The sequence below is a fragment of the Scomber scombrus genome, chromosome 12, assembly GCF_963691925.1.
Source record: "Scomber scombrus chromosome 12, fScoSco1.1, whole genome shotgun sequence".
NCBI classification, from domain to species: domain Eukaryota; kingdom Metazoa; phylum Chordata; class Actinopteri; order Scombriformes; family Scombridae; genus Scomber; species Scomber scombrus.
In genome coordinates, this window is record NC_084981.1 from 22,652,118 (window position 1) to 22,677,504 (window position 25,387).

General features: G+C 39.0%; 3 protein-coding genes across 13 annotated transcripts in view; 2 read left to right on the top strand and 1 right to left on the bottom strand.

Moving 5' to 3' along the window:
* Nucleotides 1-1,540: 1,540 nt before the first annotated feature.
* Nucleotides 1,541-6,406, bottom strand: LOC133991993 (uncharacterized). Its single transcript, XM_062430630.1, has 7 exons — nucleotides 6,287-6,406; nucleotides 5,721-5,977; nucleotides 5,051-5,245; nucleotides 4,760-4,929; nucleotides 4,254-4,403; nucleotides 3,074-3,243; nucleotides 1,541-2,990 (listed from the first exon to the last, which is right to left on the bottom strand). The coding sequence occupies exons 2-7, from the start codon at nucleotides 5,904-5,906 to the stop codon at nucleotides 2,545-2,547; spliced, it is 1,317 nt and encodes a 438-aa protein (XP_062286614.1). The 5' UTR covers nucleotides 5,907-5,977; nucleotides 6,287-6,406; the 3' UTR covers nucleotides 1,541-2,544.
* Nucleotides 6,407-11,935: 5,529 nt separating this feature from the next.
* Nucleotides 11,936-17,963, top strand: thumpd2 (THUMP domain containing 2). The gene is made up of 11 exons (XM_062430387.1): nucleotides 11,936-12,112; nucleotides 12,946-13,084; nucleotides 13,328-13,900; nucleotides 14,006-14,154; nucleotides 14,429-14,506; nucleotides 14,632-14,684; nucleotides 15,104-15,191; nucleotides 15,483-15,554; nucleotides 15,798-15,912; nucleotides 16,856-16,976; nucleotides 17,479-17,963. Exons 1-11 carry the CDS (start codon nucleotides 12,014-12,016, stop codon nucleotides 17,825-17,827), a joined length of 1,836 nt encoding a protein of 611 aa, XP_062286371.1. The 5' UTR covers nucleotides 11,936-12,013; the 3' UTR covers nucleotides 17,828-17,963.
* A 1,232-nt stretch (nucleotides 17,964-19,195) lies between these two features.
* Nucleotides 19,196-25,387, top strand: part of LOC133992030 (mitogen-activated protein kinase kinase kinase kinase 3-like) — a 47,118-nt gene continuing 40,926 nt past the window's right edge. For all 11 annotated transcript variants that reach the window (XM_062430679.1, XM_062430681.1, XM_062430684.1 and 8 more), the window contains exon 1: nucleotides 19,196-19,407. In XM_062430679.1, the coding sequence (XP_062286663.1) occupies nucleotides 19,309-19,407 (99 nt within the window). In that variant the 5' untranslated portion in view covers nucleotides 19,196-19,308. The remainder of the gene's footprint in view (nucleotides 19,408-25,387) is intronic.

Consider the following 25,387-nt stretch of genomic DNA (forward strand, 5'->3'; position numbering starts at 1 on the left):
GTTTGTTTGTTTGAAAAAAACGAATTAAACAAATAATAATGTGTACAGTAATACAGTGGTTAATATTGTCACCAAGTTGCTGCATTCGAATCCAGCAAGTGGTCGGTGTTTTTTGAACTTTCAATTTTCCTCCTCAAAGACGCAGTTTAAGTCATGGTTTATTTACATGCAATACCAACTTTTCAAAAGTCTTCATACAGTCAGCTCAAGAGTACTCAATGAGGACTGATCTGTGGATCGTTGACTCAAAATGCATTAATTCAGTAATCACTGAAATCTTTCACATTTCATAATTTGTCTTCTATTAAAAAATGTTAAATGTACATTAAAAACATAACACATTATTTTTAATTAAATAGACTCCAATTATAAACTAAAAAAAACATAACTACTAAAAAGACAAAAAGCATGTACAGGAAACACAAAAGAAACATCAGGAGAAGGATGCTGTGTAAATTATTGCGGTATTTAATGTGTCGCTGTATGGTGTAGATCAGTTTCATGTACTGCTGTTAATTAGTGCATATGCACAAAGCTGGTCAGTTTTACATTACATTGAGTAATAAAGTCACATTAATCTGATGGCAAGTTGGAGAAAAGGAAAAAAGAGAGATGGAGCAAGGGAATAAAAGAGCGAGTGAGTAATAACACTAATCAGACAGCATTAGCAGCACAGAGACCAGTAATTGGAGCTGTGAAGTGTGACTCATTGACAGCTAGCGAGACCTGACACACACACACACACACAGAAAAACCATCAACCACTTGTACCACTCTTCCTCTTTCTTTCCGTGCTGCCATCACTATTATCACCTATTCCCTAAGTAACTCACACACCTTTTTTACACACACACACACACACATAATCACTCTCGCTATATTTAATTCACACAGACACACTTTATTTATAATGCACATGCCTGGACTCCTTTCATCTCCTCGTCTTTTCCCTTTCTCTCATCTAGACACACAGGCATGCATGCAATCACACACAAACTCATTCTATTCCTCTCACACACTCCCACCAACACACCCACACATACACACATACACACTCCCTCCCGGCTTGACATTCACACAGTACTGCGAGCAACGCCACATAAAAGCTCCTTCCTGTCCTGCTCGCCCACCTGCTGCATCGCACATCAGAACACTGAGAAAGAAAGCTTCTTTTCAACCTTTCTGAGTGAGAAACACTTAATGAAAAGTGCCCTCTCTCCTGTGAGCGTCACTCAAAATGCCCCCCCCTTTGTGAGCATACGTTTCCTTTCACATAGGGGAAAGTGGTCTTGTGCAGGTGGCGGACAGGTTGTTGTGCTTTTAACCTTTCAACAGGATTTTGGTATCAAAAGGAAGTCACAGCCGTGTGATTTGAGTCCATTTTTCTGCCCAGTAACAATCTGTGTTACGTTGCTCTAAAAAGCCAGAACATCTTTGAAAATGCAGCTCAGTGTGTTACTTTTCATCACACTACTGACCAAAGACATAAATCAACTGACACAAAATACATGCAAACACTTTTTGTTTATTAGAAGGTGAAGTGTGCAATTACACTGACACTTAAGAAGGATCAAAATTGTATAAATATCTATATTACATTGTAATCACTACCCATTCAAATATTATTTGCAGCATCTGTGGCCACCCTGTTGTAGAACTTATAATTTGCATAGTCAAATGTGCTGTCAGCCTTGCCCAAATGTGGACTTAAAGTGAGCCTATGTGACATGTCTTATGAATGAAAGTGGCGATATGGTGATGACAATTGATGCTAAAATATCATGTGTACCAACAAGAGTTCAAGTAGGGAAGAGTCAAAATCTGCAAAGAGTATGAGTGACACAGCAATAACTAACTTAATTTTACTAATATTGGCTAACATAAGCTGCCATGAAATGATCGTACCAGACCGGGTATGGCTGCAGCAACCCTTATCTCTTCTTCAAATGTTACAAACACTTGCTTTGAGCTCCCAAAAGGATTTTCTGGTAAAAATGTTTAAAAACGTTTTACATGATTGTCTCTATCATAGTCTGTAATCTTCATATAATTTGTCTCTAAATGCAATGGGTTCAAAAGTTTCTGCGTCCATATATATCACAAAGCAGTAATGTGCTAACATGCTAACAGCAGGTCAAATACTTGGGTGTTTAATCACTTAGCTCATTTAATCACCAAACTTCCAGAGCACACTGGTTTTATGCTAGGCTACTACTCTGTTGGTGAAATAGATTAAACAGAGATTTCCTGCTGCCAATGCAGTGCTGCGGATTTAAGGTGGTCAAGTATTTATCTTAGTGTGCAACCAAATACTGCACTCATAACTTAATATATATTAATTAATATATTAAAAGGATTAGGCTAATCAGAGAGGCTAACAAGTGTAGCTTTCATATTTAACCGAGGTTGATTTCACTATAAGGATATTATTCAACCTCAATGTATCAATCTGTTTCAAGTATTGCAAAAATCCTTCATATTTCCGAGTTTAGCTTAATGTTTCTCTTCAATAAAGGACCGGCGCTGTATAATACAGCTTTTCATTCATTTTTTTAATGTACTTGTTGTACTGTGAAGACTCTGATTGAGGCTTTCCTCCGGCTGTGTCTCTACAATACTCAGCTGTAGTCTCTCATCTCTTTGATTACATTCTTCGGTCTCTTCCCGTCCTCCTCTTTCTGCCTGGCTCTGATTTTCATCTTTTCCCCTTTCTGTAATTTGTTCTCCATTTATACCTTCTGCCTGGTCTTTAAGATGTGCTCCATCATTTTGTTCTATTACATTTTTTACCCCGGTCTTCTTTGTACATCCTGATTCAGTTCTGAGTGTTCTCAGATTTTCACAAGCTCTGGTAAAGTAGTTCTCCAGCTCTGCCACAGGTCCCTTTTCAGAGAACAGATGGTCCAGGTATGCCTGAGTGTACTGATCTGATGTGATCAGGTCCAGGTTAATGGAGGAGTACCCAGCTGCAGAGGTGCTCTTTTTTCTCCCTGTTGAGTTCAGCTCAGTTCAGTTAAGTGCAACTTGACTGAGAAAGGGATGAGCAATTTTATTGGTTTAAAAAAAAGTGTACCTGTCTCTTCCTCCATGGCAGATAGGGGGATGTTCACGCTCTTCCCTATCTCTCTGTCTGTCACAGTGAGCCCCGTCATGGATCCCTCTTGTACTTCACTGGAGGGGTCACATGATGCTGGAGGACCCCCTCGACGTTTCACAACACACACTGTGTTAGACTTATAACGCCTAAAATGAAAAGATGGAGGTGATAGAATGTGGGGAAGAATCAAGATGGACATGGAAAAATAGAGTATTTAAATCAGTAAATCAGTTTAATCACTCTTTTTCAAAACTGACTTGATTTTTTGGGATTGTATTGGGTAAAGCACGAGCAATACTCTATAAATACATAATAATTAGTTTAGACAATCTGGGTTCATCAAAATTAAAGTGGTAAAATGTTGCTAGTTTAAGCGGTTGAGGGCTGTAAAATGGTCACTGCATTTACAAACCAATTAGAGAGAAAAAAAAGCTTTCATTTTTTCCCCCCATTTTACTCTCACGCTGTTAATTATGTCATGACTGTTGGCACCAAGTGTCGAGCTGGATATTTTTACTTTATGCAATAAGTCTAAATGTAAGCTGAAAGGCAAGAGCTACACTTTCTGACAGTCTGATGAACACTTTTTGATTTTGCTGTCATATCTGGAGCAAACTGGAGAGCTTGTCTCGTAGCAGACAGCTGGGCCCTGTGTGGCTGTGGTTTCCACTGTCAGTATGCTTTATTAGTCTCCTGCTTCCACTGAAGTGTTGCATGTTTGCTGTCTGTCAACATAGCCTCAAAAGAATCTTAAGTGTTTGTACTTGGACTCTATGTTGTGTAACACACATCCTCTCACATTTCTGCACAGGTTGTCCACCTACAGACTTCAGTCCTGCAAAAACACTGCCAGTAAAAGGTAGACCTGTCTAGCACTAGCTCATCCTATCATATGGTTTATCTAAGTTAAGTCTGTAGAACTAGACTCCGAACAAACCAGACAAAAAAGGTAGTAGAAAGAAACACATCAAATAAAATCATCAAAATTGGCTATCTAAATATTCCCAACTTGTAGCCCACTTTGGCCTCATTATTGTCCCACATGGGCAGGCACACATGTATATGGTACCAGTTCATTATTTTCAAATGTGGGATTGTCATGGACTTCTGGTTGATTAGTGTATTACTGTGGTTGTTCGGTAGATTACCATATTACCTGTAAACAGGTATTATCTGTGTAAGGTCGTCCTTGTATTGCTCCAGTGCAGCCCTTGCTGCTAGAGGTTCGGCCTTGCCCTCAAGACCAGCCAGGTGAACCAACATTTGGGCGTGAAATGCTGCCCCGCTGGCCCAGTGCCTCAAAGACCTGGAGAAACAAACAGTGTCAGGTGAAAAAAAGTGCCTCTCAAAGCACATCTTCTAGTGCATTTCACTGTACTTTCTGATCCTGATCTGCTGAACTTAAGAATAGCAGATTGTACAAACTTCTATATTCTACTCTGTTGTATTGTAATTGAGTGCATTTTTAGTATTTCAAAACAACTTTTCTGTGCTTTACTGTACTATTCAACTGTATTCTACTGCTAAGCAACCCCTCTGTCACTCTTCTTCATTATACTGCATGACAATCTGCTGCACTATATTCTCCTGTTCAGCATTTTACCCTTTATCACATTGCTTTTATACTGCTTTAGTGTGGTATCCTGCACTCTATTCTCTCACCTGGAGTTACAGTGTCCCCCCAGTAGGCAGGTCTTCAGCTGGGTGAGGGTGAGGCTGAGCTGGCCCTCAAGTCTGAAGGAGTCCTGGATCAGTTTATCTTTATCACTCAGGTTGATTTTAACACGCTTCAGATACTCCTCCATCAACTCCTGGAGCTCCCAGACTCTCTGCTGGAAGTAGAGATTCACATATGGACATTTATGTTAAAAACCTTGCAGTTGTTGATTCAGATTTTTTAATAACTATCCTAAACAGTATATTCAATATGTTTCTATCATAAAATATCCTTACCTGGCCTGATGACGATCCTGCTGACTTCCCTCTCCCCCCTGATGATGATTTTGATGATGTGTAAGCCATATCCATCACCATAGTCACCACTAATCCAAGAAGGCCAGCCAGACGTGGCTCATCTGAGAACGTTGACAAGCGGCCAATCAGATCCCTCAGGTAGGTGGGTGCCCTATTTCCAATGTCGGCCTGCAGCTGGGAGAGGAGAAATAGAAAATAAATATTCATGACTTCCTTAATCGCCAACAGCTTTCCAGCTTACTGTTTCTTCCCATCTGTCTCAATAAAGAGAAATGCTTTCCCTCCTTTTTGAGAACAATTGTGAGCAGCATTTTGTCATCATCATATTGCTCATTGCTGGTGATTTTATGGATTTGTAACTTCTTTACAATACCCAAGAGAACCATATTTCTAAAACAAAGTGGTGCTTATTTGCACAATTGCTCTTTCTTAACTGTCTCAAGCCAACATCATCTTTCTTTTCCTGTTCATCTCCATCTGCGTTTCATAACTGAATATGTGACATCTATGAGTAATTCCCCTCGCTTCATCCATTTCACATTTCAAGAAGAACCAATTTGCCTTTTTTTTCTGTCTCTGTATGATTTCTCAATGATTTGCTCATCATCACTCATGTAAACTGTCACACTTTCTTTTAAATCTTAATAACCTGTTGCAGTTGTTGTTGGAGTCCTGTCCTGGAGTCAGAGTTCTCATCGTGACTGGCGAGGAAGCGAGGATGGACGACTCCGAGGTTAGGCACTGCACCATCTTCCAGCATGGCATTGTAGAGGAGGTAACCAATCGCACTCTTCACTTCAGACAGCTCTTCTTCAGATGAAAACAGCTGGCCCATGATGATAATATATGCTTATTTCCAGATACTTACAGTGAAAACTAGTATGTATTCCTAATTTATGGCAGCATCTGAGGAAGAAGAGAAAAAAAATGAAAATATTGAGTGGGTAAAAGTACAAAAAAAACAAACTTTCAGCACTGAACAACTGGTAAACCACAAACTCAGATAATATAAGTGTCACCACAGTCTATGTGCAGAGTAGCTATGTGTTTTCTATTCTACAGTTTATAATCTGTACATTATTATTATTAATATATATGATCTTATGGGTTTTAACACAAGTTCTGAATGTCTGTAGTCTACACAACTAAGTGACTATGCAAAAAATACATCTATGTAATTCACCATAATAACAGGAAGTAACATTTTCCAAATACCTCCAAAATAACACCCTAACGTTTCACACCAAATACTCTGCAGCATAACAGTCACATCTAATCTATCTACTGCAGTGGACAGTATTTTGGCCAGCCTTGAGTGTCTGCTTCCCCTCTTCCTCCTCTGTCCCTCCGCCTCCTGCAAGCAAAGAGACAAACCAAGACAACACAACCAGCAGAATTTAACTGAGCAGTAAACCTAGAGCTCCCCCTAGCTGCATTGAGCAGGAAGTGCACATTCTGTCACTGCAGGAACATTATAAGGCCAAGGACCCCAGCCTATTAGGGACTTGTCAAAATGATCTCCATCTGACAGGTTTTTTGTTGCCTGTCTCTACTGGTGGTGCATGGGGAGTTAAACCTCTGAGAATAGTTATTTTGCTCTTGCACTCTTTCTTATAGCGCTATCTTTAAGTGAATGCATGATAGTGAAATTAAACTAATCCTCCCTGTGCTGGGGGACTCCCTGGAAGAATCCAGAGGTCCTTGGGAATGAAAGTAATATCTACAAACTCTTTACGGCTGTGTTAAACATTGAAAAAGTAGGCCAAGGGCTTTTAGGCTTTTTATTTAGCTAAATGGAACATTGGCCTTGGTGGTGGTGTGATGTTGACTTTTTTTTACTTGGTAAAATGTGGGGCAAGGGGATTTGGGATTTTATATGAGAGATGTTCTTTATTAAGTGGGACAAGGGCTTTTGCACTGTCAGGCGTCAGGTTTGTATGAATTAGAGCTGTGGCTAAATGAAATGCCCCATTGAGTGTCATGGAGTTTATCTCAAGTTAATATTATACCTTTGCACTCACAACACTGTTTTAGATTCAGGCCATATCAACTTTATCAGACTTTATAAGATATGTATATGTTACTGTTGATGTGTTTACAGCTTGGTGTGCTTCCCCAAAGTGGCCAAAATCAATAAGATAGACGCTGAATACGTTTTTTAAGCAAAGTATTCAAAGGAGGTTACATGAAGTTATTAATGAAACTGTGAAAGGAGGACTAATAATATCCTGTCCACTTTTACAATACTTAACCGAAATACGCAAAACGATTAAATTTCAAAGCACGGCGCATTTGCTTCCTGGTGGCACACCCCATTTACTCTCTCACCTATCTGATAATAAGTGCCTCAGATTGGACGAGTAGCAGCACTTAAGCAGATAATGCAATTGGCTGAAATTAACTGCACCAATAACCTTGGCACAACATGTCTACTGTGAAAAAGGTCTATGGAAGGAGGTGATTGCTGAAATTTACTAAAGGGAGATGATGACTCATAGGAATAGAAATCCAGATTACTTATCTTAACTATGATGAAATAACATAAGAAAATACAACATTATACATTGAGATACAGGTACACATGGAAATTAGTATTATTATGTTATTATATTATTATTTCTGATGGTGTCAAAAAAAAGCAGCTAACCATCTTTAACAAGTGTCTCACTTGTTTACATGAAATATATCAAGGTGTCACAGTGAATTTGACAACAATAAGTTGATGTTTAAAAAATTAAAGACGTTCAACCTTTAAGTTACACACAGCAGGCACGCACTCATTTCCTTTTCCTCATCCTTCTCCCCCTACATATTTCTCTCCTTTCAGTTTGCTTTCCATCATCCTGCTCTTCCCTGTTTCTCCTGTTATTGTTGATTTTGATGACTTCTGTCAGTTAGATGCAGCGTTTACTGGTTCAGCTCTGCCGCTCCAGGAAAGTCTCTCTCTCTCTCTCTCTCTCTCTCTCTCCTCTCTCTCTCTCTCTCTCTCTCTCTCTCTCTCTCTCTCTCTCGCCATGGGTGCTTGGTCCTGTTTACACACTTCACACTAAATATTTAAAATGTGCTCACGTCACACACACACACACACACACACACACACGTGCATACTCAGTACTCGGAAATGGGCATGGATGCACTCATATACAGTATATGTGTTACATGGTGAAGGTTCAGTACTCCCACTCTCTCTCTCTTTCACTCAGATTTTCTCACTGTCTCTGTAAAGGTCACATTTCAATCTGAGAGTGAAGTAAATGAAAGGAGAGTAAGAAAGAGAGAAAGGAAGAAAGGAAAAAAGAAAGAGAGGGGGGCAGGGAAGAGATGATGAGAGAAGAGAGAAAATGAGGAGGTGCGTAGAGAATAAGAGAAAAGGAAAACAAAAGAAGAGGAATAAGAGATAAAGTAAAGAGACTGATAGATGGAGCTCAGCTCAACAGCCTTTTACACACACTCAAACAAGCATGCACGCACGCTCACACACACACACACAGAGAAAGAGAGAAAGATTAATTGACAAACCTCTTGAAACCTCACTGCATATTAATCATCACCCAGCGAATGTGTAATTTTTACAAGATAATGCCACTTGAAACTCAAGTTGAATTTTCCATTTAGACAAAACATGATTGAGGGACCTGGGACATTGTGCAAGACCTGCACTGTGCAACATTAATTGAGTGCAGTCATTGACAAGTTATGTCTGTTTCCATATGTCCGCATCAGAAATCCTTTTTGTTGAACGGCATTGACAGACAACCGTCAGTATTCTGTCATTTGGGAGACCAAAACATCATACATTTTTAAAATGATCTCAATTGGCATCTATTTCTCCATCTCCCAAGTCTTTCCTAAGCTTTCAGACACATCTTTTGGCCTTTCTTATACAGCTGACACAGATTGAATTAACTGTGACCTACTGTAAGCAAATCATTTTGGTCATGTTAAAACTGTGAACAGGTGTGTAGTCTCCCATCCCACACTTGTGTTTTTAAAGAATGAAGTTGTTTTCTTTTATAAGATAGGAGCTACGAAGAAGTATGACAGGAAATGTGAGGAGACCCAAGGCCTCCAGGATGCTCTGACCCCTGTGTCTCTAAGTTCACAAAGTTTCCTCCGCAAAAGCAGGAACAACTTGTTAATTATTTTTTGCAATTGGAATTTTGTGTACTTGAGATCAAATGTGTGTGTTTGTCAGTTCATTTGTGTGTATAATTATCCATGCAGAATTTTAAATCAGTATTTTTTTGCCCTGCGTCGTTTGCAATTTTACCAGCACTGTTTACCTTATTGTCCCTTTCAAAATTCATCAGCCTGCAGCTCTGCATAAACACTTTGCATCTAAGGCTGCACTAATTAGTTCAACATGATGAAGTTCTGTTTTCTTTCCTCCACACTTTCCATCTATTTATCATTTTCTCCCCCCCCCCCCCCCCCCCCCCCCCCCCCTATTTTCTGCTTCTTTCCCTTCATCGTAAATTCTCATCTTCCCCTCTTTTCGCTTCCATCCACCATTTTCAGTCCTCTTCATGCGTCCCCCTCCTGCCTTTATTCCCCTCTGATCATTTATGGGGTGTGGAGGAGAATAAAAACACATTTAATGTACAGTAATACATCACCCTATGGCTGGTGTGCCAGGCAGCATCCATTTTGTGAAGCTGTTGTGTTCACTTAGCAGCAGTGGGACTAATTATTGCAAATGGCAGCTGTTGAAAGGAGTATTAATGCTTCCTTTCTACATGGATACATCCAATATTATGGGCTGATGAAAGTAGTCACGGGCTAAATTTTTTTAAAATGAACAAGAATGACAAAGAAAAAGGGGAAACCTGAATTTCGCCTTGTTAGTTACAGTAAAAGCTCCATAAATCAAATTTGAATTCTAATTAAAGCAATCACCTTCTTTCTTTTGATGCATTTTGAATTTTAGTCATACTAAGTCATACTTTTTCAAATATTGAGAAACTAGACGTATCAATTCATTTTTGTTATGCTACCTCCAGTTGAAATCACCCCTCCCCATCACCCAGTTAGATCAGCATAAAGTAAAACCCATGTTCGGTGTATTTTCTTATAATTCTTCTCATTGTTACATTGTTGCAGTTTGCAGCAGCCTGTCAACATTTGTTTTGGTTTATGGCTCTGGGTAACAACAGTTACGCTGTTGATCGAATAAAGTAAAGGGATTAAATATATTTGGGGTCATTTAAATGTCAGAGAGAAAAAAAAAGGAGATTAAAAAAAAGTGGTAGAGAGAGTGTGACAGGGTAGCAGAGACAAAGATAAGAAGGGGATTTAGACATGAGACACAGATGGAAGGAGGATCACTCAGACTCCGGTAGATAGAAAAAGTGAGAAATGTGTGGAGGTACTTATTTATTTCTGCTGCAGGGTTTCCTTCCAAGTTTGGAGGAACACCTGTTCAGAGCAGCCTCCAGGTAAAACACTGCAGCAGGCATGTGTGTTTGTGTTTGTGTGTCTGAAATGATGTGTACAAAATGTGCGCGCACTTTTGCAGTACCAGGGGATGTGTGTGTGTGTGTGTGTGTGTGTGTGAGCATGCTGATAAGAGCTCTTACTTCAATTCATGTATTAAAATGAATCACAAAATGAAAGGTTGTTGCCGTGGCATTTGCAGCGCTGTACTGTAACAGGCCATTATTAGAAAGACAATTAGTATGAACAAGCGTGAGCAGTGCTGACACATTATTACATCCACATTGTGATAAATACTGGGTTGGGAAGGTTACTTTTCAAATGTAATAGGTTACAGGTTACTAGTTACCCTATTTAAAATATAATAAGTAATGTAACTATTTCAATTACGTAATCGAAGTAATGTAATGTATTACATTTGATTACTATTTGATTAATTTACTAATTTTCTAATGAATGTTTTCCACTGTCTGGGTAAGTGTACCCATTAAGCCCACCAAAAACTTAGTATAGGTGTTTTTCATGGATGCTGGCATGATTCATAAGGAAGATCATTTATTTTCTTAAAAAGAAAGATTTATCTCTCATTTGAAAATGTATTCATTAGATTAGATGTGTAGATTTTGGAAAATAAAATAAAATTATGGAAAAATTCAAAACTCTGGCATGGGCTTAATTGGTACTGTGAGTGACACCATCTAAGGCAGTGGTCTCCAACCCTGCTCCTGGAGAGCTACTGCCCTGCATGTTTTAGGTATCTCCTCACTCTAACACACCTGATTCTAATAATCAACTCGTTATCAAGCCCTTTGACGAGCCTCAGCTGCTTGATAACGAGTTAGAGTGAGGAGATACCTAAAACATGCAGGGCAGTAGCTCTCAAGGAGCAGGGTTGGAGACCACTGATCTAAGGTCATGTGTGCTCAAAATAAACCCACGTCATGATATATTTACAAAAAATATTAAAAGATTAATTAAAAACAGCAACATGTTAAATATTTAAAAAATTGGAAAAAACCCTCCTCCTGAATACAATTTTACGGGTCTGACTTCAGATGTAAACCCCTTTATAATCATTAACATTTGTATAAATAACTTTTATTTAATTAAACATTTCTTCTCAGTAACTTTGAAGGATTACAGTTACATTTATTTTGTAATTAAATGTATCATAAATGTTACCATACATTTTGTTAAAAATGTTATTGTTATATTACAGTCACTATTTTTCTACTGTGTAAGAGAGACCCCTGCTGGCCAGAAATATTTGTTTGAAGATGTAGTTCCGTTTCCGGTGTGCCCCCCCCCCCCCCCCCGGATGGTGACGCCCCACTGTGCCTCTGATTGGTTGGGTTGGTTAGGTGCAAGCGTGTGATTGGCTAAGAGCCCTTCTATTGGTGTAAACAAACAGGCCAATATGGCGACTTACTCGGTCTAAAAGAAGAGACGTGACAAACTTTTGCTGGCAGATGTGATTGTTTGTGAAGACTGGACATAGTAAACGACACAATGACTGAACCGAGTTTATTTCGGTACTTCTGCACCGCCGGTAACGGGATGGAGAGGTTCTTAGTGGAGGAGGTGAAGACAAAGCTGGCGGCTGAAGATGTGAGTGATGAAAAGACAAACCAGCCTCAAACTCTAATGAATACAAATTACTTATAATTAAAAGAGCTGTTTTTTTAAAGTCACGGCTTATTTAATGTACAATAAAAGTTACTACACGTTTGTTACACAGCTGTAGCGTTGAATGTAAACATCTTGCCTCAGTTGTATGTAACTTAGTCACATGTCTTGACCATAGACTGTATATAAGAAAGGTCTGTACCAGGACTGCACATGATGATGAATTTCTTGATACATCGATTAGTTATGTGGTCCAGAAAATAGTGACATTTTGTTATCACTCTTTCCCAAAGCCCAAGGTAATTAGTAATTTTAATTTTATTTAGACAGTGCAGTGTAAACATTGTCACCCCCATATCCCAACCCAACTAATCACAATAATTCACAAATTTGTGCAAAGTTGCAGCAATAAAACTATCAGGACACAGTCAATCTCACATCCTAAAACAAGTTTGCCCCCCCATCCCCCAACTTCCATAAACATGTGCGAGTATAAATTTAGTGTAATAAAATGAATCAGGTACAATGCTGCACATCCCGAATCCTGAACCCCCCATACAATACATGTAAAGGTGACATGAAATGTCATTCAACAGATGCTCGTTTTGTCCTGACCAACAAATGTTGATAGAATTAGTGGATGAATGTGGGGAGATGGACCAACTATTGCTGTGCAGGATTTTCTGTCAGTTTCCCAACCAGGGACCCCCGTCTACCAGGTTTTGTGTTCGGAGGACCTCATGATCAGTTAAGTTAATCACTCGTTGTCTTTAAACTCTGGCCTTGCTCTTTTTGTTGATGTTTTGTTTGCCCAGGTGTGTCAGATGCCAGGTAAAGTGTTGTTCAGCTCCTCTGAAACAATCGTCAGAGTCAGTGAGCTGAAGGCTGCAGAGAGACTCTTCCTGCTGTTGAAACAAGACTCACCTGTGATTTTGTCTGGCCACACCAACCCAGGTAACAGCCTACGCAGCAGATACACAGATAATATTAAGAAAAACGTTAGTGATAGTGATATTGAACTGTTTCCCAGTTGTTGTGTAGCTTAAAAGCTCCAAAATTCACCTCAAATTAATCATTACTATCATCTTTCCATATCAATAAAAGTAAAGTCCCAGAGGGAAATATAATTTACAATTCAGTGCCTAATTACCATTTTTGTATCAACGTTTTGATTTGTTTTCTGTTTGATTTTCACAGCAAAGGCAGCCTCTGTGTTGCAGTCCAGACTATTGGGCTCCTTAAATGAATGGAGCAGTGCTGTAATGACATGGAGCCGCCTGCAGGGGGAGTTGGCAGGAAGGAGAACCACTGTCGACATACCAAGCACTTCCCTGAAAGGGAGGAGAAAGGGGGAGGAGGGCAGAGAGAATGAAGAACTGGGGAAAGAGGAGGAGAAGTGCAATGAGGGGTTCAGAATAAATACAGGAGAGCAGAAGGAGGTGGAGAGTGAAAATGGGAGCTTGAGAAATGCAGTACAGAGAGGTGAAAAGACGAGCAGAGAGATCTGTGGAGTTGAAGCCCAAACACTGGAGAAGAAAAGAAAGAGGGATGATGAAGAGGAGGCTAGTATTGTGAAAAATGTACAGAAACAGAGGATATCTGAGAGAGAAATAACGAGAGAGGATGATGAAGAGGAGAGGAGGCTGGTCAGCTGTGTACAAAATGGGAAAAAAGGAACACTATCAGAAACAGATTTGTATGGCTCAGGATCAGTTTGTGATCACACAACACCAGGACTAGACCACTGTGTTGTGGAAAATGTGGAACATGGTAATGATATGAATCATTTTTTTCATCTTTTATTCATTCAACTTCTAAGTTTGACATTTTTAATTTCTCTTGTCATTGTTTCTTGTTTGCTTCCATGTCATGAAGTGAAAACCACCAGAGGAGGAGATGAGACACTACTGCAACCCAGCAGGAACAAACCAGAGCCGCCGCTGCCACCTCCTTCTTCTGTCCCCGTCTCATTCAGGATCAGCTGCAAGTGTACTGGATCTCTGTCCCGATACCTCAGCATACAGGTAGGGGAAGTTAAGATGCAAATCACAAAGCCAAGGAGAGTCAGATTAAAACAAAATTGATCTTTGTTAAAAGTGCAGAGACGTTATGGAAATAATACATCCATCATTAATTTGTGGACTATAATAGTTAAAGTTAAATGATTCAAACCATCTGGAAAAAAAGGCAGGGAAATTTCCAAGTTCTCGATCAAATTGTCAGGAGGACATATTTCTTAAAACCCCCACACATACAAAAACAGGAAAATAGTGTGTTTGTTAATTTGATCTAATACAGGAGGTGAGCAGAATTATTGGAGCAGGTCTGAGCAGACAGTTGGGCTGGAAAGCTGACCTGAGGAATCCACAGCTGGAGGTAAACTTTATTTTTATTGTGCTATAAATCTTCCTGATTGTATGATTTATTATGTCCATGGTATTAAAATGGCTGCAATATGCATGTCTTAATGGGTGTTTACAGTTGTTTGTTTTTCTCTGCAGGTCAATGTTTACTTGAGTGATGACCACTGCCTGCTGGGGATACCACTGACCAGGTTATTGACTAAAACACTCTCTTCATTTAACACTAATTCTGATTACTATATGCTGTCATCTTAGAGTAGCCTCTTGATGAAGCAGACTTTGAACACACTAATATACTTATATACAATGGTGATGTCTGGTATACTTTTAATTATGCTTTTCATTATGTTTGTGTCTTACTGCTTTGTGTCCTTATTGTCATTTTTATGATGTCTTTGAGCCTCAGCTGGTAGCCAGAGTCCCCAACAGGAAATCCTGCTACATATGACCAAAAGTGTCCCAAACATAAAAAAAAAAAATCCTAAACACATTGTAGTGACTTATAGACATGTTTAGAAGTTTTATTTTGCTGCTTTAATTCCTTTGATGAGCAGTCATAAGTGTAGCTAATGAATAAGTGCCTTATTGGGCTCTTGTTTCTTTCCTTCAGGTTACCTCTGGCTAACCGGAGCTACATTAAAACCACAGGACTGAGGTCTACAGTCGCCTGGGCTATGGCCTCACTGGCTCAAATACAGGTAATAACACACAGCTGCTCTATGTGTCTGCTGCTTTGTTCATTGTACGTTTATGACTTAACTATCTGTACACTTTTGTTTATGTATGTAAATAAGATGGTATTATTAAACCATGCAAATGCTCTTAATAAGGACTAGTTTAGACTCTATCAACTGTAACTTGACCTTCTGTATGATAAAATATACACTGATGCACACTGGTCAGACTGGGATGTCATATACTCTTGAGTCATAGTCACACTGTATGGATGACCAATATTATATACTGTATGTTATCTCCTTTTTGCCCAGTCAGGTTTCTGTGTAGTCGACCCAATGTGTGGGGTAGGAACAATCTTAATCGAAGCAGCACAGGAACACAAGGTAAGGACAGAAAGTGTAGAATCTACTGTTTATTAATGTAACGAATATTCTTCAGACATGCACTAATATGGTCTAATTATAATGTTTCCTCATTGCAATTAGTGCATTTTATATGATTCTGTTGACTGTTTTTTTTCCATTTGACAAAACTCTCTCTGATCCCACTTATAGCATGTAGTGATAGCATTCATTTGGAACAACACTCTTATAATTTGAACTATGGTCTCTCTACTGGATCTTCAGGATGTCTGTTTCCTGGGTATGGACATTGACGATGGACAGCTGCAGAAGGCTAATGAGAACGTAGCATTTGCTGAGCTGGGAAACAGGATACATCTGCTGAAAGCTTCATCTATGGGTAGGAAACCTGCACAAAATGATCACTGGGATAATCAGAAATGTATGAAGTCATGAAATCGTTTACATTATTTCATTAAGCTAAGGTTCATATCCACAGTAATCTCTAGTGGGTGCCTCAGGAGGATGAATTTCAATGTGTAGATAGATATTGTCTACTATTGTTATTATAAATAGCCAAAGGTCAAATGCCCAATAGATGCTAAATATGTCAAAGTGTCCGTATATTAACTATTAAAAGTATTGGCAATTACAATGGTTTCATAGTTTTATGTACAATGATGTAAAATGTACACATTGATGTACATGTCATGATTCAGCAAAAACTCCAGATATCACACAAAACATCTTGCATTCTTCCTATGCTCTGCAATAGTTAAAATATTTAAGTTTTTACTTATGGCTCATAGAAACTAGCCTCTCTGGTACCGTTCCAGTAAACAATGAATTGAAATACACACATTTTTTTAATCATCATATGCCAGGCCGCAGAATTAAAGCAGACATGTTTTAGTGTCATATTCAAAACCTGCCTGTTTCATCACATAGTAGTTAGTACACACACTTTATAAATGAGCCACATTTTAAGATAGCATCATGTCTACCTTTTGATATATGGAATATAATAGCTTAGAATAACACCAGCTCAAATTGAAATACATTATTGTCACTGTTGAAGTATAGTTGGCTGACATAATGCATTAGCTTTTATGAATAGGCTTATTAATATTTCAAAAAAGGTAATTGAGGTATTAATGCATTTTTACTTCATGGATATCCTGCTATTAGAAAAAGAACTCTTAATTTAGTTGACTGTGGATCCAACGCTGCATATTTTGGATGGGAATCAGTGAGTGGGAGGTGAGTGTGGACCCTGCTGTCATGTTCTAAATTACCTCTTGGCTTGTCTGTTTGTCTGTCCTCCCCTGTGTGTGTGTGTGCAGTGCTGCCTTTGCCCAGCTCCAGTGTAGATGCTGTCGTCTGTGACCTGCCATTTGGCAGAAAATTTGGCAGCAAAACAAACATGGCAGCCAACCTGCCACTCATCCTCACTGAAATGGAGAGGTTCGTGCCTTTGTGTTCCTGTGTCCATTGTATCGTTTAGAAATGTTTAGTAAAACTGTAAATGTTTTAGTTTTTCTGTGTATGCAAATGTAGGTTTGTGCTGTGGTACTGTGCAGAATTCTGAGCCGATGAGTCATTTTTAAAAGTCTAATTTAAAATCTGATAATATCACATCTTGTTGTGTAGTTTTTAGGGTGAAACTTTCCTTTATATTATCAATAGAAATTTCAAGATAAAATAGGAAAAGTAATCTGTAATTATCTAATTAAATTTGGCAGATGTACATATGTTGGTTTGTTTATGATACTGTTATTGCTGCATATTTAGAAATTATTCAAATTAGCATGACAAATAGTATGTCCAAAATATGTATATGTGCTCTTGTTTAGGTGTTTTGCAATCCTTTAAATATATTACTTTACATGTATATATTTCAGACAGTTATTTTAAATTATAAATATTGTTTTGAATGAATTAAATTAACATGTGTTTGTTTGTACAGAGTCCTCTGTGTTGGTGGTACCCTGGTTCTCCTCCTAAGTCCTCAGTTGTCCTGTCTCCTGAAAAAACTCCTGGTGCAGAAAGACACCAGACCAACGTCTAACCAGGAAACTGAGCCTCAAACTGGGACACAAGACTGCCCATTTTCTCCTCTGTCATCCTCAAAGCAGCAGACTTCCCAAAGCTCCCAGGGCATCAAATCATCTTCTACCCAGGAAACAGACCATCAGACTGGGCTACAACACAGTCCGCCTCCCACTCTCTCCTCACTGAAGCACCAAGCAACTCTGAGAGTCAGCTTAGGCGCGATAGATGGACTCATCCATAAATATGTCAAGACAGACACTTAATCCTTACTGGTGGAAGTAACATTTCAAAGTCATTTTTAAGTAACAAGTATTGTTCTCTATATATCATGAACAATAAGTAGTTGTGTTGAAATAACACACTTTATTAGACCTACTCTGTAACATGTATATTTTGTTCACATGCTGTTCTTTAATTGCAAATAAATATACATATTTTTGAAACAATGGTGAATTTTGAGTGTTGTGTGAGCTGTGGATGGGGATGGGGATTTTTTCCATTCCAGATAAATCCTCCGCCCACTTCCTTCCTATTCTACTCTTAATTTGCATTCAAATCATCTCAACTGCATGTAAAAGAAGGTCACTTGAGACTCACTTGGATTGTGCTTTTGAATGAAATGCTGGCATTGTTCTGTGTTCTTAGTGTAATTTCATAAGAAGACAAAAACCAGTAATGTTCTAGTTAAGGTGTTGAAACTTCCCTAACTTGTCTGTGTCATACAGACATTATTGGTTCCTAATGAGGATGTAAATATTAAAAACTTGGTTACAAAAGGTGTCAAGAATTTCCTATACACTGGACCTGTAGTTTTTAGTAAAGGTTACTCAAGCAGGTGTAAATAAATCATTTATTGTAGGTCAGTTTTCAGCTTCTACTTACTATATGTTTGGTGATCCAGTGAGATACAGGGCACTGAGATGGGATAGGTGAGACTGACTCAAAATAAACTACAGTGTCCATGTTCATGGTATTGATGGAATATGTCATCCAGTGCAACTTTTTGACTGGATGATGTGTTTATAATAATTTTTGGACAAAAACTGAGCTCTGTGACAAAGAGGAATAAGACATTTATATGTTAGTGGGATCACTTTCTTGTTTTTAAGGATTTTTATTGACATTAAGAAACAAGGAATATTGCCAGTCTTTTCTTTTAAGCAGTGTGAAGTAACAACTGTTACTTTCTCAAAAATGGGAATTACGTGCTGCCTATCATACATTGGCTGAATCACAGTGTTACCATCTGCCATTTTTTAGCCCTGCTTAGCCCAGTTAAACACTGAAGGGCCACTCAAGGCTTAGTGTTTTTTTTTTTCATTTATTTTTTTGGCTAAACACTTTGCATTTTTGCTGCCTCAGCATATTAGAAATAATGGATCCAAACACCTTGTAATGGTGCTATAAGTGAATTCAATATAGTTTTGTCTTAAAATCGACACTTTTTAAATATTTACATGCAGAAATAAATACTTTCTATTATCATTATTATTATTATTTCCTTCAATTGTGGTTATGTCACCACACATTTCTTAAATTCATCATCTCCCTCAGACTGTGTGGACAGGGGTAAACCATGAGGCCCATTGCGCATGCTCATTGCGCAGTGGAAGCCATGTTGGAGCTAGAGTGGAGTCGGGCTGGGATTTTCTGACGCCGTATGTTTTTCTTAAAAATATCTGTTTTTCATACATTGTTGGGGTCCGTCAACCGTGCGCGATCGGCGCCGTAAGCGGCAGTGGAAATGATGAACTCCAGTGTCGACCTGTCCCGGAGGAATCCGCAGGAGGATTTCGAGCTGATCCAGAGGATAGGAAGCGGCACTTATGGGGATGTGTACAAGGTAAAAAAAAAAAAACTGCAGACCGAGGGAGCGTGGTTCCATTATCGGACACAGGAGGAGGTGGTGGACACATCTCCCCCGTCTTGAATTATAGCATTAGCTTTCCGATGTAGCCTACCAGTGTTAGTGCTGTCACAACAGTAGACAAACAAACAAACTCGATATTTGAGGTGTTTTTTGCGTGTTGATGGTCACTAATGCAACGTTGAATCATATCTATGCATGCGCTTAATTCCATTGTCGGACACACGGCCAATGGCTGCTGTCTTTGGCCAATGTTTTATGATTGTTATTGTTTTTGTTTGCTCCCCGGACAACTTACCGACATTATGGACAGTCAGGTCAACGCTAGAGAAATGCCTTAGTAGCTTATAGTTAACATTACACGGCTCGACTATCAATAAAATCCTAAATTACGCCAGCTAAGTTGGCTAATGTTGAAGGTAAATTTCCAGTCGTCGCATATATCTGATTTTTGTCAAAAGTAGAAAAGCAAATCCATTTAGTACACTTTAAATTATAGTTTCAACGGACTGGCATTGACAGTATTATTTAAACGCCTGAGCTGTGGTCAAATTATTAAAAAATGAATTATTACAATTTTTTTGAAGGAAGAGACCTGTCCGATAGTAGCCCGCTTAGCTGCTAGCTGTCCGAAAATGGACGCAGTTAATATGTTAGCATCAACAAGCTAACTTGGCTTTGGGAACATTGTGAAGAAATGATACCGAACAGTGATTTGTGCAATGCAAGGGTGCAAAAACAGACGCATAGACACACCAATGGGTCCACCTGTTTATCCTAGTATTGCACAGGTGTCGATAAATAAGTGTAACTATGTCCTTTTTTTGCTCTGATCCAGACTGACAGCTGCCTGCCTGGAAATCCAGCTCAGGCTAAAGCTGCACAACAACAACCACAATATCAGCTATCCCCATTGTTCTTATGCATGTTGTAATATCTTTAAACACCAGGCATAGTTATTAAATAACTAGGATGCCAATTTCTATGCACACTTGTCTGAATTATGTGGCGTTTTTACACCATTTATCTTTGAGCCACAGCATTACCAAACCAAGGCCCTGTGGCTGGTAGCAGATAGCACTGGCAATCCAATAGGGGAAGGCAGCTCCTCAATTACAACTCATGCTCATTGTATGCTACATAAAAAAACATTTACAGTCACAGTCGTACGACACATTTGAGTAGAATACAATGTAAGAAACACTGCAAGGCCGCATGCAAAATTTATACTATCACAGAAACCCGTAAAGTTAATGCTGCAGGATGTAAAAACAAATGTGACCCATGCATAACTGAGCTCAGTAGACGTAAGTAAACACCTTTAGACTAATGTATCCACATCATATCTCATATAAAATACAGTGGAGCACAATAAGTTCAACAAGAAGCACATTTCTGACTATTAAAAGCAAGTTATTAGTTTGTATTTCATTATTAAATCATGTTTTTTGAGACATTGTGTAATATTAGTTTGTCCCTTTTGATTTCCACATCGGCTTTGAAGAATATATCAGGTTATACAAGTTGAACATCCAAGCTCTTAGCTCTTAGTATTTGTTTTTGTAGCAGTCACTGTGTCTTTGTATTTCATTTCAATTGATGTGTGTGTGTCTCTGTGTGTGTGTGTGTGTGTGTGTGGGAGAGGCTTTTGGCAGCCTGAAGATTCATTAAATACTTTTTTAATAGGACTTGATGATGTTTGGTTAACCTCCAGGCCTCCTGTGGTAATTACAGGAATATATGTCTGCATCCCAAAGACTTTGAGATGTGAAAGATTTCCAGTCTCTTAAAACGTAGCTGCCGGTATTTCCAATAGCAGATCCTAAATACCACGCTGTCTTTGATTATTCCTCTCCTCTCTTCTTTCTTTTTTTTGTTGTTTTTGGTGTGTGTTTCTCATATTGTGTTCCTCCCTGCTGGAGCTAATCTTGTTTTGTTTCTAATTTAAGTCCAGTATCTTTGCCCTCGCTGCAGACACATAGGTCTGACAGAAGCTCTTCAGCAGGCCAGTAGCTCAGAGCGAAATTGCCTGCTAGACCCGTCACTGTGTACAGCTGATTAATGTGCCCTAATGTAGGAATAAAAACAACTGATGGGAGCAAAATACTTTCTGCTGTTCTACATAAATATGACAGGATTGAAAACATGAATTCTTCAGTTTTTCCTGATCCACTGATAAAGCCGATACGCAGCAGTTCATCTTCGTAACAACAGGGGGGTTTTGTTGAAGGACACTTTGGGGGGGCTCAAACCTGAAACCTCTGCATTATGGGATGTCACTCTAAGCACTCGGCTACTTGGTAAACCTCATTGATGCCTATATTTGGTTCTACCGCTGTGTGAAAAATCTGTGGCTTGGATAGGAATGTTTGAGCAGGAAACAAAGTGTGAACTCTAGCTATCGTTTGGTTTTGCCTTGTGTTTGTTGCCCGGCCTCCTTCTGTCTGCATCATGATGTGAAGGAGGAGGCTCGGCTGATAGTGAGACAGGCCTCCTTTAACCGTGAGATCACAGGTTTGATCCTACTGAAGAGGGTAAACTTTCATTTTTGGAGAGGAATTAGCAGTGTTTCTTCTGTTACCAGCAAGGTATGCTGATAGTGTCAATAAACTAGGTCATTTTCATGCAAAAAATGCAGTCGTTTCCCACCGGACTGTAGCAGTAGCAGGGCGTTAAGTCCTTCAAGAGTGCTTAGGTCATTCAGTAGCATCAAAAGTCTCCATTTGAACTCAGACTAATGAAATCCTTCAGTTGCTCTTTAAGGTGGGATGAGGCAGAGTTGACTTTTACAGACACCTTTAGGGCTGTCTAGGACAAAAAAAGGGACAGTATGCCATTTACGGCAGTGCAATCTTTCAAGGTATTAAATTGTATTGAATATATCAATAATATATCATTATTGATCAGTCTACTGATTATTTCCTTGATTAATCAGTTCAGTGTGTCTATAAAGTGTATGAATATAGTGAAAAAGTCCACCTTTTAAATATCTTATTTTCTTTGATTAAAGATTTTCAGTTTACCATCATGCTGCATTATATCTTTATACATAATTTGCAAATCTGCAATCAGCTAACTTTGGGTATATATTTACTTAAATTACTTAAACAATGATTTGATTATCAAAAAAGTTACAGATGAATTTTCTGATCAACTATTAGTTAAATTGATTAATTGTTTTCAGCTGTCATCACAATCTTGTCTCACAACAAAAATCTGTTAAGTGAGATTTTTCTGGAGCTGATTGACCTCTAATCGCACATTTCAGTTTCATTAACACCCAACTAGACATTTTTAAATGGTTTTCTATCCCCGCACATCGATATCAGAGGAAAGGCACCCTACTCCCCTATCTTTGGAGCTGACGGCACCTAGTGATTTTAACATTTTGAAACCTCCGAGCACAGGATGCTTCTCACTTCGGTGGCCTAAAAATGTCACTGAGATGTGGCAGTTTGATTTATTTAGACTTCAATACACAAACTTCCTGTAACGTGGCACGAGAACACTGCATACAACATGTACACATGTACGCAGTATGCACGTATGTTTACCAATCTGACTGGTGTAAGACGCTTCAAGCCAAAGAAAACCAAACATACTGGAGAAGAGAAAGATTTAAAGTTGAGTACGAGTTTCTGTGATGTTACAGATATCACTGATTTGTCACTTAATGTGGAATAGATGAAGAACAACTCTTTTTCTATCTGCTTCATAAGAGCTTCAGTTAATGTGAGTATCAGTCTGTAGACATGAAAAATCAACTGCAGCAGGTCTACGTCTGCAACAACTGCCTCGACTTTCTCAAGTATTTAGCACAATACACAGGATCTGTTTTGACGTGCGTTGTTTGAATAGGATGACTCTTGTTTTCTCAAGGTGATGGTGCCTGTGGTTTTGGATTGAGGAAGTAGAGACGGACGGCAGCCTTCAGTGGCGAAAGAGGCCAGTTAATAAGAAATCAATTTCCGTGTGTGTGTGTGTGTGTGTGTGTGTGTGTGTGTGTGTGTGTGTGTGTGTGTGTGTGTGTGTGTGTGTGTGTGTGTGTGTGTGTGTGTGTGTGTGTGTGTGTGTGTGTGTTTTAGAAACATGCCAGCCTTCTGAGTATTTTTGGATTCCTACGTAAGTGCCAAGCAATGCTATCAGTGTCTCTCTATGACTGTCCAGTTTTTGTTTGTACTGTTTTTTAGTCAGTTTAACAGCACAGACAGCCACCTCTCCCAAAGCTGAAATGGCTATTTATGGCATCTAATCACACTATATAAAAATAACATGATCAAACAATACATTTTGGCCATATTTAGGTAAGAATTTCCTTTTTAAATCCTACTGAAGTTTGTGAAATTAATCTGACTTTGATGCTCCATCTCTCCTCATAAAAGTAACACAAGGATGAAGGCCATTCACCACTAATCTATGATTGAAGCCTTATTAAGTGGCTCTCTGTATACTGTATACATTCACACACTCCTGATGTATTTAATGTTACACTGTTGTACTTAACGGTGATATATGCGGTGACAGTAATGATTTCCTCTAGCCAGACCTTTTGTGTGTGTGTGTGGCACAGCTGGGCAGCCGTGGTCCAGGAATGCAGGAATCCTCACTTCCTCCGCATATGTGTGTGTTTATGTGTGTGCGCTTATGTCCTATTGTTTCCCACTGCTCCAGCAGAGGAAGACGGTGGAGCAAAAAAGCTGCAGCATAACACACACACACACACACACACAAAACCAGATTATTGTATCGTCACATGCATAGACACACATGCACAGACGGCTGTAGAGTCACGAATAAAGCTGCGGGCCCACAACCATCCTGTTTTTGTCACTGTTCCTCCAGTTGTTTGCTCGTCGAGGTGGATATTCTCAAACGCTCCGAAGCAGTGCGAGGTTCCTGGAATCCTCTGGCCTTGGTTCCCGGTCGGAAATTTAGTCCCAATCCTGGCACTGGGGTCTCTGTTCGCCAAGTACAATTAATGTACTGTGCAGGAATTTGTCCCTGTGCCACTGGTGCAGTGACATATTGATAACTTGCATAGTTAGTAGTTACACAGTTGACGTTGACAAAGTGTGGTGGTAAGGGGCAAACCAGATGTGCCAGTAAAAATAGAATACTTTTAGTCATTTTAATTTAATTATTTAGTCACATATTCAGTGCAGAACTAATATGTCTATAAATTGCTGCATGATAGGTCATATTCAATGGGATTTTATATATTCTCTACTGCATTGAATCTCAGAAATGACACGTCTTTTTCCTGTTCAAAAGACAATGTGTTTTAGTTGCGTAAACAAGTGGCCATGCACGTGTGCTTCACATTATATTGAGTGTGGATGTACTTAAAGAACAAATTGAACTATTACCTAATACAAAATGATAAACAACATGTCTGTAAGGAGAAGCTGTTGCCAAAATAGATGGATAGAGAATGTCTGTAGTGCACACAGTGAATGGTGCAACACTTCCCAGCAGCGTGGGAGTGGGTCAACAGTGGTGTGACAGGTGAAGGCGTTTGTGGGCCTCTCCCCACCTGCCCCAACAACACATGCATATTTACAGATTTACAGCACTTCCTGGCAGAAGGTGGCTGTTGCATTTGAACTGGAAACCCTCCAGTCAGCAGGTTGAAGTCATTGTGAATTACATGAGCTGCTGCTGTCAGTCACCCAGAGGGCCACAAGTGTGAGAGTTTAAGTGTCTGATTCAGTATTAAGATTAGAGCCAGACCGATATATCGGTTAACTGATATTATTACAGATATATCGGTAATTTGGTATCGGCATATATGTTGTCCGATAGTTATTTAGGCAGCATTTTATGTATATGTATAATTTTTCTTAATTCAAGTTTAATGTGTACATATACTTTTTTGTTGTATGTTTTATTTTTTATAGTCATTAACAATTATTTAATTCCCAGTGAAGTTTAGTGTTTCAGTCATCTCGTACAATAA

Excerpts from the sequence above, each read along its gene's own strand:
- LOC133991993 (XM_062430630.1), bottom strand. The coding sequence starts at position 5,906 with ATGGGCCAGCTGTTTTCATCTGAAGAAGAGCTGTCTGAAGTGAAGAGT. Across the intron at positions 5,246-5,720 it reads TCCAACAACAACTGCAACAG|CTGCAGGCCGACATTGGAAA; the intron begins GTTATTAAGATT and ends CTCCTCTCCCAG. Across the intron at positions 3,244-4,253 it reads CAGATAATACCTGTTTACAG|GCGTTATAAGTCTAACACAG; the intron begins GTAATATGGTAA and ends TTTTCATTTTAG.
- thumpd2 (XM_062430387.1), top strand. The coding sequence starts at position 12,014 with ATGACTGAACCGAGTTTATTTCGGTACTTCTGCACCGCCGGTAACGGG. Across the intron at positions 12,113-12,945 it reads CAAAGCTGGCGGCTGAAGAT|GTGTGTCAGATGCCAGGTAA; the intron begins GTGAGTGATGAA and ends TTGTTTGCCCAG. Across the intron at positions 15,192-15,482 it reads CCTCACTGGCTCAAATACAG|TCAGGTTTCTGTGTAGTCGA; the intron begins GTAATAACACAC and ends CTTTTTGCCCAG.